The 12,403-nt window shown below is 48.6% G+C and overlaps 1 protein-coding gene across 6 annotated transcripts in view; it reads right to left on the reverse strand.

The window, feature by feature from the left end:
* Positions 1–12,403, reverse strand: part of NT5C3A (5'-nucleotidase, cytosolic IIIA) — a 111,900-nt gene that overhangs the window by 86,524 nt on the left and 12,973 nt on the right. The window contains exons 1-2 of one of the 6 annotated variants that reach the window (XM_085892184.1): positions 1,972–2,448; positions 719–766 (exon numbers count right to left, since the gene is read on the reverse strand). The exons of 2 other annotated variants lie outside the window; for them this stretch is intronic. In XM_085892184.1, the coding sequence (XP_085748310.1) occupies positions 719–766; positions 1,972–2,136 (213 nt within the window). In that variant the 5' untranslated portion in view covers positions 2,137–2,448. Of the gene's footprint in view, positions 1–630; positions 664–718; positions 767–1,971; positions 2,449–12,403 lie in introns of those variants that run through there. 3 more of the 6 variants (XM_085892178.1, XM_085892179.1, XM_085892181.1) reach the window with 3 other exon arrangements.

Consider the following 12,403-nt stretch of genomic DNA (forward strand, 5'->3'; position numbering starts at 1 on the left):
TGAGATGCGGTTGTGGTGGTTGTTGCAAAATAAAGATAGCCAAAGAATAATCCTACCTCAAAGATCACAGCCCGGTTTCACGAATATTCCCCTCTAGACCTTGGTGGGGAAATCTATCTGAACACAGACTTAGACATAACTGATCTCTGGGATACCTGAATGGTGTTCTGTGAATTTCCACAACCATAACAATATATACACAACCATCAAATGAGGTAAAATTAGCCTGGTGTTGGCTTAGTGGTTAGGGTGGTGGCTTGGGATCCCAGGGTCCTGAGTTCAAGCCCCGTTGGCTGCTGAATTAACACCAGGGGGTTGACTCAGCCTGTCTTCCATCTGAGGTCGGCGAAGTGAGTACCAGTGTACTGGTCCCGGTGTATTCCCCGTACCATATCCCTGTGTGTTGTAAGAGGCGACCAGGGTTGGCGTCAGGAAGGGCATCCGGCCATAAAACATTGCCTCAAGAAAAAGCCTAACCCCTGCACAGCAGGGAAAAATGGCTGTAAAAACGGTCATTATTTATATTTTTCATCAAATGAGGTAAAATAGCACCATCAATATCTCTCAAGTAGAAAACAAGTCTAATGCCATATTGAAAAACAATTGACACCAGATGTGTCCCACAATTACTTGCAGTAAACAGGTCATGACATCAGTCGGTCTGGGGTCCAATGGAAATGTTTCTGAAACTGTCAACTCGGTGTGATGTTCAAAATACCCAAAGTTCATGCTGTCTGATTTTTCTCTTCAATATGACACGACAACTCTGAGACACAACACAAAGACACGGCATTCAGGCAAAACTTATCGGAATACAAGCACAAGAAAATATTTACATTCTCAAAAACCCATAACGATATCTAATTTAACGTCACACCTTTTCATGCTTCACGAGTCAATACAATATTGTATTAGTGAAGGAGTAAAAATAAACCAGAAAATACATTTAAAAAAATAACTCAAACAATCACAGCTGAATATAACATGCTGTGTGCTCCCCCCACCCCCATCTCATCCACTTTGATACCTGCAATATGAAAAGGAAGACACCTGAGCAAGGTTTACCTACTTCAATCGGAATAGGCTGTGGAAAGGTATTTTTGCGCTAAGTCTTGCCTGGAATGCTTTAAATATAAAGGGCTCAACAGGCCAAAAACTATCTTATGACCAATTTTGACCTTTGACCCACGTGAAATTGAAAAGGAAGACACCAGACCAACACCTGCCCATCAAATGGGTTTTACTGCGAATCGTTTTATCATCGGATATACCTATTACATACCAAACAAGTGATGCCAGGCACAACAAATCCTGCCCATTTAAGGCATAAAGTTATTTTGGGGATCAAATTTAAATTTGATCCGAGGTTCATTACCCACCTGTGGATACAATTTGACAGTGTTTGAGCCAGCCGTTTTCCCGTAACTATGTTTTAGTTTTAATGTAAAATTTGTAATTTTGACTGATGACCATGACCCCCAAAACTTCGGACCCGACCGATCTTCACAAATATGTATTTTTCAACTGAAGGAATAGGTAGGATTATAAGTGACAAATAGAATAAGGTTCACTATAAGCTTAGTTTGAAGTAAATCAGATCATTTTTGACGAAGTTATGAGTGAAAAACGATTTTGATATTTTCGTGACCTTGACCTTTGATTCAATTGGAACCCAAAAGTTAATGGGGTCGTCCAAGGTTCATTGCCGACCTGTGGATTAAATTTGATAGTGTTTGCTAAAGCCGTTTTGTTGTAAAGTTGCTAACAGACAGACAGACAAACAATCAAACAGACAGACAAACAAACTGGACGATTACAATAGCCTTCTCAACCCCGCCCCTTCCCAAGTAAAGACGATCAACTCCTCCCCTTTCGAAATTCTCAACCCCACCCCTCCCAAGTAAAGACGAAATCCAGACCCGATCGCAATAGCCGCAGTGAAATGGGCCCTTCCGAGTTCAGTGCACTTACTGAGCGGATCATACCGCCTGGGGGGCACGTGGAGCCCTCAAGGCGTCCAAACGGACTCCTAGCGCGTCGACTCGTCCAAGGGCCGGGGAACAGCTGCACCGCTTCCCAGGCTAGGACATACGGGAAACAAGCTGAAGCGTGCCGGAGCAGCAACAACAGCTGCATTCCAACGCGCCCCAGCGGATTCTGGGAAACTGAGAGAAGCGGACGCTGTGGCGATGACGTCTATTCTTAGTGGAACACGACGCGCAACGCAGCACGGCGACCGATCGCTCCAGTCTAAAGAAATAAACGGGCGCTCGACCATAATTCGCAAACTTTCACCGAACTGCCTCAACCTCGAACACAAACATTTTCACGTCAATCATTCGACGCACGATCAAAAAAAAAAAAAAATGTCGTCGACAACCCCTTCTTCACGTGGTCTTATCGTCGACATGCTGCACGGATAACGAATTACAACTTCACTTTGTACACCGTAAATAAATCGCTTGTTTCTCCGAAAAGCAAAGACCGTCGACAGCGAGAAGCGTGAACCAGCCTCGCTGATCGATACCACAGCTGCATACCGCGTCACGTGGTTCCTCTTCGTCGTGAGGTGAAGTTAATAAATAAATAATAAAGTAACGCAGGACGGCAGAAGTCAGAAGGCCATTCGAGCCTGCGCAATAATTGCCAACATATGGTTGGGTTGTCTCAGCTTTAGACTTTTTTAAATGGTAAGCATCAAGCAACGAACAGCGCGTACCATCTTAACAAGCTCAAATGAGCTAAGATCCTCGTCCTCTTAATGACGTCATAAAAACGAATATGACGTCATTGTGATGTAACAGGTTTGCGACAAATTATCTGTGCTAATGCCCGGCTTGATTCCCGCAAAAATTCAAACAACTTGCCTAGTTTCGGAGATAATGGTATAGGCGATTTCCATTAGCGGCGATATTATGACGTAAACTTTTTTTTTTCTCGGAAGAATTTCCAAAATCGGAGATGGTTACTGCCTGCACATGGGCTTTCTGCATATACATGGCAAGTTTCACGAAGATCCGATGAAAACTGTGGGTTGTGAAACAAAAAATGTCAAAAAATAGGAACAACGTCATGAAAATTGATATGACGTCATAGTGATGTATCATATGTACGGTAATTCATCTCTGCTAATGCCCTGTTCGATTCCCGCAAACAGAATTCAAACAGCTTGCCTAGTTTCAGAGATAATTTTTTAGGCGATTTCCATTAGCGGAGATATTTTGACGTCATAACTTTTTTCGAGGAGGAATTTTCAAAATCTGAGATGGTTACTGTCTGCGCAGGGTATTTTTATTTTTATATATATATATATATATATATATATATATATATATATATATATATATATATATACATACATATATATATACATACATACAAAGTTTCAGGAAGTTTCGATGAAAACTGCAGGCTGTGAAACAAAAAAGTCCACAAGAAGAAGATGAAGAACAACAACGTGAGTAAGACTTAAGAGATCCTCCACGAGGATCTAAAAAGTCTTTGGTATGACAGGGACCGGATTCGAACGTTCGAACGTTGAACCACCGAGCTCCCACACTCAGAACGGGTGCTCCGATCATTACACCACCGAGTCTGGTTTCGTTTCGACATTTCTCGAGCAGATAACGGACAAAGGGAGCCGTGTGAGCTCATTTAAACCAACCAATGTTTCCAAACATGAAACCGTTACACGATGGAGGAGGAGGAGGAGGAGGAGGAGGAGGAGGAGGAGGAGGAGGAGGAGGAGGAGGAGGAGGAGGAGGAGGAGGAAGGAGGCCCCGTATATTTATTACGTAAACAATAATGAGGAAAAAAAACTTTTTTAATAAACAATGCACCACATACTCGGTTCATCCTTTTTCGATATTTCTATCTCTTCATAAAGTCCTTTGTTTCTCGAATCATCCATCCTCCATGCCTTCGGTCAAATTATGTCATCAGTTAGCCCCACCGTCCCGATACACAGATGTGTAAGCAAAAGTAGATGCCCCCCAAAGACAGAAGCCAGTACTTAAATACACCCAAAAGTCACATTTCAGATGTCCCATAAGCCATGGCTGGTGTTGGCTTAATGGTTAGGGTGGTGGGTTTGGGATCCTAGGGTCCTGAGATCAAATCCTGCTCAGCTGTTGAATTAATACCAGGTTAACTCGACCTGTCATATCCTTGTAAGGTCGGCAAAATGAGTGCCAGCATGCTGGTATACTGTGTCGGAGTGGCGACCCATCCAGAAGTGTGCCCAATAACCCAAGGAGACTGCTGAGGCAGCACCAACACTCTGCACAGAGTATGGTCCCAATATCCTCCTCCATAAAGCAGAAGAGCAAACTCGAACTGCACTCGGTAGAGCACATACCCTCCACCAGGCTGAACAGTTTACGTTTTGTATCCCACTTGATGGGCTGGATCTGCATTCAGACTTTAAACAAAATCTAATTGGCTCGTTTTCATCATCTACCCCAACAATCCACCACGTTCTGTCATTACTCGCCTATAGCTTTTTGAACTTTGCTAAAAATATCGTTTTTTGGCACCATCTCCTCATGGTGAAAAATCATTTGCAAATTAAAATATATATATTTCGCATCCGGATGCGGATCTTCATCAAAATCGAATCAATTTATTTCCATCACACACCCAACCTGCCCACCAAGTTTTAGCCAAACGCATCCATAACTTTTTGAGATATCACGTTTTATTACCTCTGCCACTAAAGGTGAAGGTGGTGAAGAATTTCACCCCTTTGTTTGTCTGTCTGTGTTCAAGATATCTCAAAGTTGTGAATGGATCCAGATGAAATGTTGTGGACAGGTTGGGTGTGTTTCGAACGAACTCATTAGATTTTGGTGACGATCCGGATCCGGATTATAGAATTTTTTTTAAGTGATTCTTCACCATTGAGAGATCGGGCCAAACCGATATAGCACTGTATAGCATGATATTTCCAAAATATACTGGGCCCGATATGTTCTCGTGGATCAGGCATTGCGTGGCGGATGTACACGTATGCGCTCTACCGAGTGCCCTTCCAATTGTATATAGTTTTTTGGCCCTATTTCTCAATGGTAAAGAAACACTTGCAAATAAAAAAAAAATCTCGTATCCAGGTACAGATCTTACCAAAATCTAATTAATTTGTCCTTGACACAAATCCAACCTGTCTCTCAAGTTTCTTCTGAATCCATCCATAACTTTTTGAGACATCCTGCTCACAGACAGACAAACAAACAGACAGACATGAAACATAACCTCCATCCACCTTTGGTGGTGGCGGTAACTATTCGATATCCCACAGAGCAGAAGCTAGTTATTAGATGGTCCACAAGACAGAAATTAGATGGCCCCCAAAGGCAGAAGCCAATTATTACATGTGTCTCCCCCTCCCCCCACCCAAATCCCCAATGCAAAAGCCAGATATTAAATGCCCCTTTCTCCATGGCAGAAGCCAGTTCTTAAATGGCCCCACAAGGTAGAAGCCAGATATTAAATGGACCCCGAGATTGAAGCGAGTTATTAGATCCCAAGTACTGGTCCAGATACCAATGTGGGCGCTGGAGAACACCCATCGCTCCACCTGTTCCACTCTCAAGCACCGCCCCCACTGGGAGAATTATAAAAGAGCGCTTGGTCCTCTGGTCTCGCTCTTCTTCTTCTTGGGATCACGGAGCGAGTGGGATGAGCAGAACGGAATGGAAGCAATGGAAGCAGTATTAGCCCATTAGTAATTACACATACACTACCGACTTCTTTACACTCACCAAGTCCATTCTCTTGCACGTTCTTTGCTTCATTTCCAAAACCACCCTGAACCACACCTTGACATTTTCCTCTTCACACATCACTGCAGCTCACCTCCTCCAATCAGACATCATAGACACTCTTAGTTTTCCTCCCCCCCCCCTACTCACCCTTCCCCCTACTCAGCAAATGGGAAGCGTTCGTCTGTCAACCACATGAGGAAACAAAGAGGTCACAAACACCTTATCCTTTTGTATTTTACTTTGCTCTCTAACCTTCCTAGGGAAATGATTCTGATGGCAGCTGTCATGTTAGTATTAGAAAAGCCTGTGTAAGTATTAGATCGAAATAGCTCTGCCCTGTGTCTGTTTTGTAAATACTTGTATTTCTTTTGCCACACCCCACAAATCCTTGCTTTTCCCTGCTGTACATATTGCTGTCTATTAAAACCTTTTCTTATTGTTCCAAATGAGTTTCCTTGCCCTTGCTTTATAAATGTGCTCGTTATAAATGTACCAAGTTCGTGTCTTTTCCTCCATTAGTAAAGCATAGTCTGCACGTAGTGTAGCGGGAAAGTTTTATTGGCTCTTGTAAGCCGGTGCATACTTGGCTACACGTGATCAGGAAAGTTAATGCAAGTACGCATCAAGGACATGAAATTCACTTGGTGACAGTTAATCCGGTAACACGCAAAGTCATGACACCCTGCCAGGATTGGCAGTACCAATCATGGTTGGTAGTTGCTTAACAACCCACCGGAGCGGAGAGTTATACATGCTCGGGTGACCTGAGGACTGGGTGTTTGGGAGGAACTCGAGCGCTTCCCCTTGTGGCGAAACTTGAACCCCGGATCCGTAACAATAAAATTGAATTTAGAACTTACTACAGCAGAGAAATTGATGATCAAATAGTGTGAGGTCAAGAATCCAAAGATCAACCGCCTTAAATCAGATGCTCAAGACAGTGCAAGAAGACAACTGTGCAGTCAGCGGTCCAAAAGGAAACAAGTTGAACTATAAGAGCATTCGGTAGAGCGCATACCTCCACCACATAATGTCTGATCCATGAGAACTTTTTGGGCCCAGTACATTTTTTGAAATATCATGTTATATATCGTTTTTGGCCCCATCTCTCAATGGTGAAGAATTACTTGAAAAAGTAAATAATTCTCGTATCTGGATCCGGATTCGGGTCTTCAACAAAATTGAATCAATTCGTCGTGGTCACACACCCAACCTATCCACCAAGTTTCATCTGAATCCACCCACAACTTTTTGAGTTATCATGCTATATATTAGTTTAGCCCTATCTCTCAATGGTGAAGAATCACTTCAAAAAAACTAGAACGGCACTCGGTAGAGCGCATACCTCCGCCACATAATGCCTGATCCACGAGAACACATCTGGCCCAATACATTCTTGAAATATCATGCTATATATGGTTTCTAAGCCATATCTCTCAATGGTGAAGAATCACTTTAAAAATTATCATCGTCAGATTCAGATTCTCACCAAAATCGAATCAATTTGGTGTGGTGACACACTCAACCTGTCCACCAAGTTTCATCAGAATCTATCCACAACTTTTTGAGATATCGTGCTATTTAATCGGTTTCGCCCAATCTCTCAATTGTGAAGAATCACTTTAAAAATTGTCAGATCCGGATCACTTGCATTGGTAGGAAAGGGGGGTAGGTGGGTTTAGCAAAGATATTGTTGTGGTTACCAGATTCGCAAACCACCATTCAGGTCCCTTAGGTGAGGTATCTCGGTAAGTGCATGTGTAGTTAGGCCCAAACCCGTTGTCTAGTGGGAATACATGTCATTTATGCGAGCTGCGACTCTTCAGGATAGCCGTTTTTCTTTTACTATCTTTATTTTGGACCAATCGCCACCATCACAACCACAACATCAACCACCGACCACAACCACCGCTTCACCACAACCGCCACGACCTTTACCGTCACAACTCGCCACCATCGCATCGCCGTCGTCTCGCGCCACTCATGGGCACCGATGCTGGACTCGTGTAGGGCGCACGTTGAACAGCGTGTACAAAATCACGGATTTTCTGCTTCAAAAACGGATCCAAAACGACACACGCCCACTTTTGCCGTCCAATCGGTGAGCGAGGGGCGAATTGGCCCCGCCCCCAGGGCGATCGATATATGCAAATTTGTGGATCAAAAAGCCTTCACGCCCACTTTTTCTCGGGCCAATGGGGAGCGAGTTGAAAGGTCAAAGGGAGGGGGTCAAAGGCGAAGTTACGGGGGGATAAAAGGACGGTGTTCGTCAGTCAAAGGAGTCGTAAAAGTCGGAACGAGGGAGTCAGCAAAACAGGAACGGGGAGGAGTAAGAAGTCGGAACGAGGAAGAAAGGAGTAGTAAGAAGTCGGAACGAGGAAGAAGGGAGTCGTAAAGGTCGGAACGAGGCGAAGGAGAGTCGGAACGGAGGGGACGAGCTGTGGAGAGGCGGCGAGTCGGACGAAGGGTGCTCGCGTCGTGCAAGGAGCTGCGCGCCCGAGGGAGGCCGGCAGCGCGACCTGGCCGAGGTGGAGACGCTCGTCGCAGATAATAAAGATCCTCTATACCCCGAGCATCAGCAACCCCCTCCTGTTCCCCCCGCGCTGAGATAGTGCGACCAAGGGGGCCCCGTTCCCACCCCCCTGCCAGGCACTGTCCACGAGGCCCGCGGGTTGCGGGCGCATCGCCGCTCCGCGTCTCATCACCAGACGGGTAGGCCCGACCAGGTCTCGGCCCCAGGCCTACCTCATTCTTGAGGGTATTTCTTTTCCTTGGTTTTGGGTATGTGTTGTCGGCGCCGTCTGTGAAGTAGAATTGTATAAGTGTTGCCGTGTGCTCGGTAGTCGGTATTAGCTCTGCACTGTGTTTTCACTTTTATGTTTGCTTTTTGTGTAAATGGAATTGTGTTTTCTTTTTTTGTGTGCATTTGGTGGAATTGTATTTGTGTGCTTCCCGTGTGCCGAGAATAAATGTGCTTTATTGTTGAACTGTTTCCCGCTTCGCTTCGTCTTTTCCTCCATTGAATCCCCATCTTGCTTCACGTAAAGGGTTGGTAGTGGGCTGAATACGCCCGATAATTAATCGAACCGTCGAGGTCGACGATAACACCGCTCGGTTATTCTGATAGTACGGAACGGGTCGCTATGGCCCGTGTCCGAAGTCGACCTGCGGCGAGGTGCGATCGCCCGGTCTACCCTCCGCGTGGGTACTTAGGTAGTTCGAATTTGGCGAGCAACCCTATCCCACGCGGGGGCTGATTGGCTCGATCGCGGTGAGACCGAAAGGTCCACCCGTGACTGGTTCCCGGCGTTAGTCCGAGAGGGTCACGACTGGATTGTCCGTCCGGTGGGCGACGCGCCGCGATTCGAGTTACGTGGCCATCGCACGCCGGCGGGCGCGAAGACCGCAACACTGGTGTCAGGTCGTGCGATACAAATTCATCGCCCTCCTCGCGGCACTGGTATCGGAGAACAGGAAAACAGGCTCTCCTGTCTCCGGCTAAATTCACGGGAATCGGTCCAGGGGTGAGAGAAGCGACCCCCGATTCCCTCCAAATTACGAGCGAGCAAATTAACCCTTCACGAGAAGCAAGATGGCGTCTCAAGGCGAGCGGGAGCCGGGGGTATTAGAAATGGATGTAGAATGTGTAGGATCCATGGTCCAGGATGGAATCCCCGAGCAGGAAATGTTGATTGTGCAGGAACACGGACTCGCCCAACTGAACCCAGGGCCCGAGGCGGCAGCGGCCGCGGTGTATGACACCTCCCCCCCCCCTCTCCACCAAGACCCTTCCCCAACCCTTGCCGAAACGGCTCAGCTGAGTGCATCCAACATGGCCCAGCTATGCGCCATGCTGGCGGCAATGAACAAACAAATGAATGAAGTGAAAACGACGATGGATACAAATACAAATGAAATAAAAAACGAAATGAAAGGCATGAACGAAACGATGGATGCGAATACACAGCAAATGAGGGAAGAGATGAAAAAGTTCCGGGGTGAGACGCAGAACATGGGCCGATGCCTGCAGGCGGGCATGAAGGCCGTGGGCAGGGAACTTAAAATGGCGACTCCACGTGTCGGAACAAACGAGCTGGAAGGGGGTGCAACGGCTGACAGGCCCGCGGTGGAGGCGGGTGAAAAAATAATTCGTGGAACGTGTTGGGCGAGGGTCGTGACGATGACCGAAAGGGAAAAATTAAATGGGGAGACCAAAACGTGTGAGACGAGACACGAGGTGACGACAAAGGAAATAATAGTTGAGACAAGGGAGGTAAAGGGTGAAGAGTTGGCAGTGACGGTAGCCGGGAAGGGAACGACAGAGGAGAGACTGCACGGTGAGGACGGGGTAAGTGACGCACACACACACACGGAGGTAGTGGAGGATAATGGGGGTGAGCTCGCGGAGCGTGTAGGGACCCGGTGCGAGCAGCGGGATGGCCTCCTCCAGGAACGAGGGGAGGGAGTATGCCCCCTTGAGGCGAGTCACGACCAGGTGAGTTCGGTCGTGTTTTGCGAGGTTGAGGGGACGAGTGCTGTGGACGGGTACACGGAGAGCTTGGGGGGTATAGAGGCCCCGGAGACCCTTGTGGGGACACAAATCCCCAGTGTGGTTGTCCCTGTGTGTGTGGTGCAAGGTGTGAGTGCGTCCCCGTGTGTGGAAGCGACCCCGTGTGTGAGTGGTGTGGTAGCGATGGTGCCGGAGTGCGTGCTTCCCAGCACGCCGTGTGTGGATGAGGCACCGTGTGTGGAAGAGGCCGTGTGTGTGAGTGAAACGGCCAGTGTGAGTGAGGCACCGTGGGTGAGTGCCCCCGCGTGTATGAGTGAGGCACGGTGTGTGGATGAGGCACAGCGGTTGAGTGCCCTCGCGTGTGTGGGTGAGGCACCGCGGGTGAGTGCCCCCGCGCGAGTGAATGGAGCACCACGTGTGAGTAGTATGGTTTGTGTGAGTAGTGAGGCACGCGTGAGTGAACGGCCGTGTGCAAGGTCGCTGTGTGCCAGGGAGACCGTGTGTGTGAGAGAGCGGTATGAGAGGGAGATGTCGGTTATATGCGGGAGCACGAGCCGCGTCTCACCGTGTGAATGTGATGGTGTGGACTGTGTGGGGCGTGACACGCAGGTATGCGTGTGTGGAATGGCGACGGAGACGGCGACAGAGGAAAGAAAGCCGAGTAGCGGCTGTAGTTGTTTCGAGGACCGTGCCGGGTTCACCCAGCAGTGAGCACGCGGTTCGTGCTGTGCAACGCACGAGACCACCACGTGCTCGCTTGCGAGAGTGAAGTCCCGGTCCGGAAACGCCAGCGGTGGATTTGCCGATCCCGCGGACGGACAAAGTTTAGGCAGGTAAATGGATTTGGACCGGACGGGTTCTCCACGCGATCGTGTGTGTTAAGCTCCAACGGGCAAAGCACATGTGTTCGCGTGGGGAACCCCTCGAGACGTGGGGCTTGTGTTTTTTTCTGCGCACGGTGACGTCGCGAAATGGCCGCACGTGCGGTTGGAATCCGGCAGGAGGGGTATCTCTGCCGGATGGTCCCGTCCAAGGAGGGACGAGGAACACGTGCAGCTGCATGACGTCACGGACAGGTGCAAAGTGCGCGAGCTCTGAGTTGCCGCGCAGGTGCTGCGCATGAAAAAAAAAAAAAAAAGCAAGCCTCACTTTCGGGTGTACAGGATTCCTGGGCAAGGGGTGAAAGACCCCCTTGACCTGGGCACAGGATGAAAACTAGTTAGGGGGAAGGGTTAGCTTAGTTAGACCGACTTCATGGGGCAGGGGTAAGTCCTCATGGAGTCCGTGGAATGGATTAGTTAGAGGGATTTTAGTGAGCTTTAGGTTGGGAAATAAAATGGGATGATTTGGAGACAGCGACAGACAGTGAATGTGTAGAGTTGACGTAGTTTAGCTACGTAGTGTTAAAAGGAACGTGCTATAGTTTAAGGGACGACGTGGGAGCACGAGTTAGTTAGGGGAGGTAGTTAGAAGGATGGCAGAGTTCGGTGGTGTGTGTGTTGAAGAGTTGTTGGTGAGTTATGAGGTGAAGGCATGTGCTTGGTGAGTGAGTGAGGCCAGCGGGTCTGTGTGTATGGAGCGAATGGGGAATGCATGGTGCGATGAGTGATTGGGGGGAGGAGTGACTCCCGCCCAAGGGACCCCGGGGTCAGTGTAGAGTGAGTTAGCTGGGTTAGTCAAATTGAAAAATGGAGGTCGTTTTGTTGTTGGTGGGAAAGTAGGCTCGAGACCCATTTGGAGGGGTGCAGGAGCCCTGTTGACGGGCTTGGGAGCGTGGCTGCGAAAGGTGAGTATCGCTGAGTGGGTACCCCGGGCACCAGGCTAGTCGGCCGCGGTAGGCCAAGGGCCCATGGGGGGCCGGGATAGAGTAGTGGGCACGGGTGCGCCTGCTTGGTGCGGGGGCCCGGGCAGCGATTAGCCGCGTGGGCAGTGCAGTGGGCACGGGTGACCCTCGGAAAGGGGGCCGGGAGGCCGGCCTGCCACGTGTGCGTTTCAGGGAGGTGCCATGGGGGGCACTCCCCGGTGTTAGGGAGCTGGTAGGCTCGGAGGCAGTGTAGTGCCCGGGGGTGCCATAGCGGGAGATTCGGCAGAGGGTCGTGCCTGCCAAAGGGAGCCACGTGTCCCAGCCAGG

The sequence above is a fragment of the Eptatretus burgeri genome, chromosome 8 (assembly GCF_056783735.1).
Source record: "Eptatretus burgeri isolate ZD-2024b chromosome 8, Ebu_testis_v1, whole genome shotgun sequence".
In the NCBI taxonomy this organism is placed as follows: Eukaryota; Metazoa; Chordata; class Myxini; order Myxiniformes; family Myxinidae; genus Eptatretus; species Eptatretus burgeri.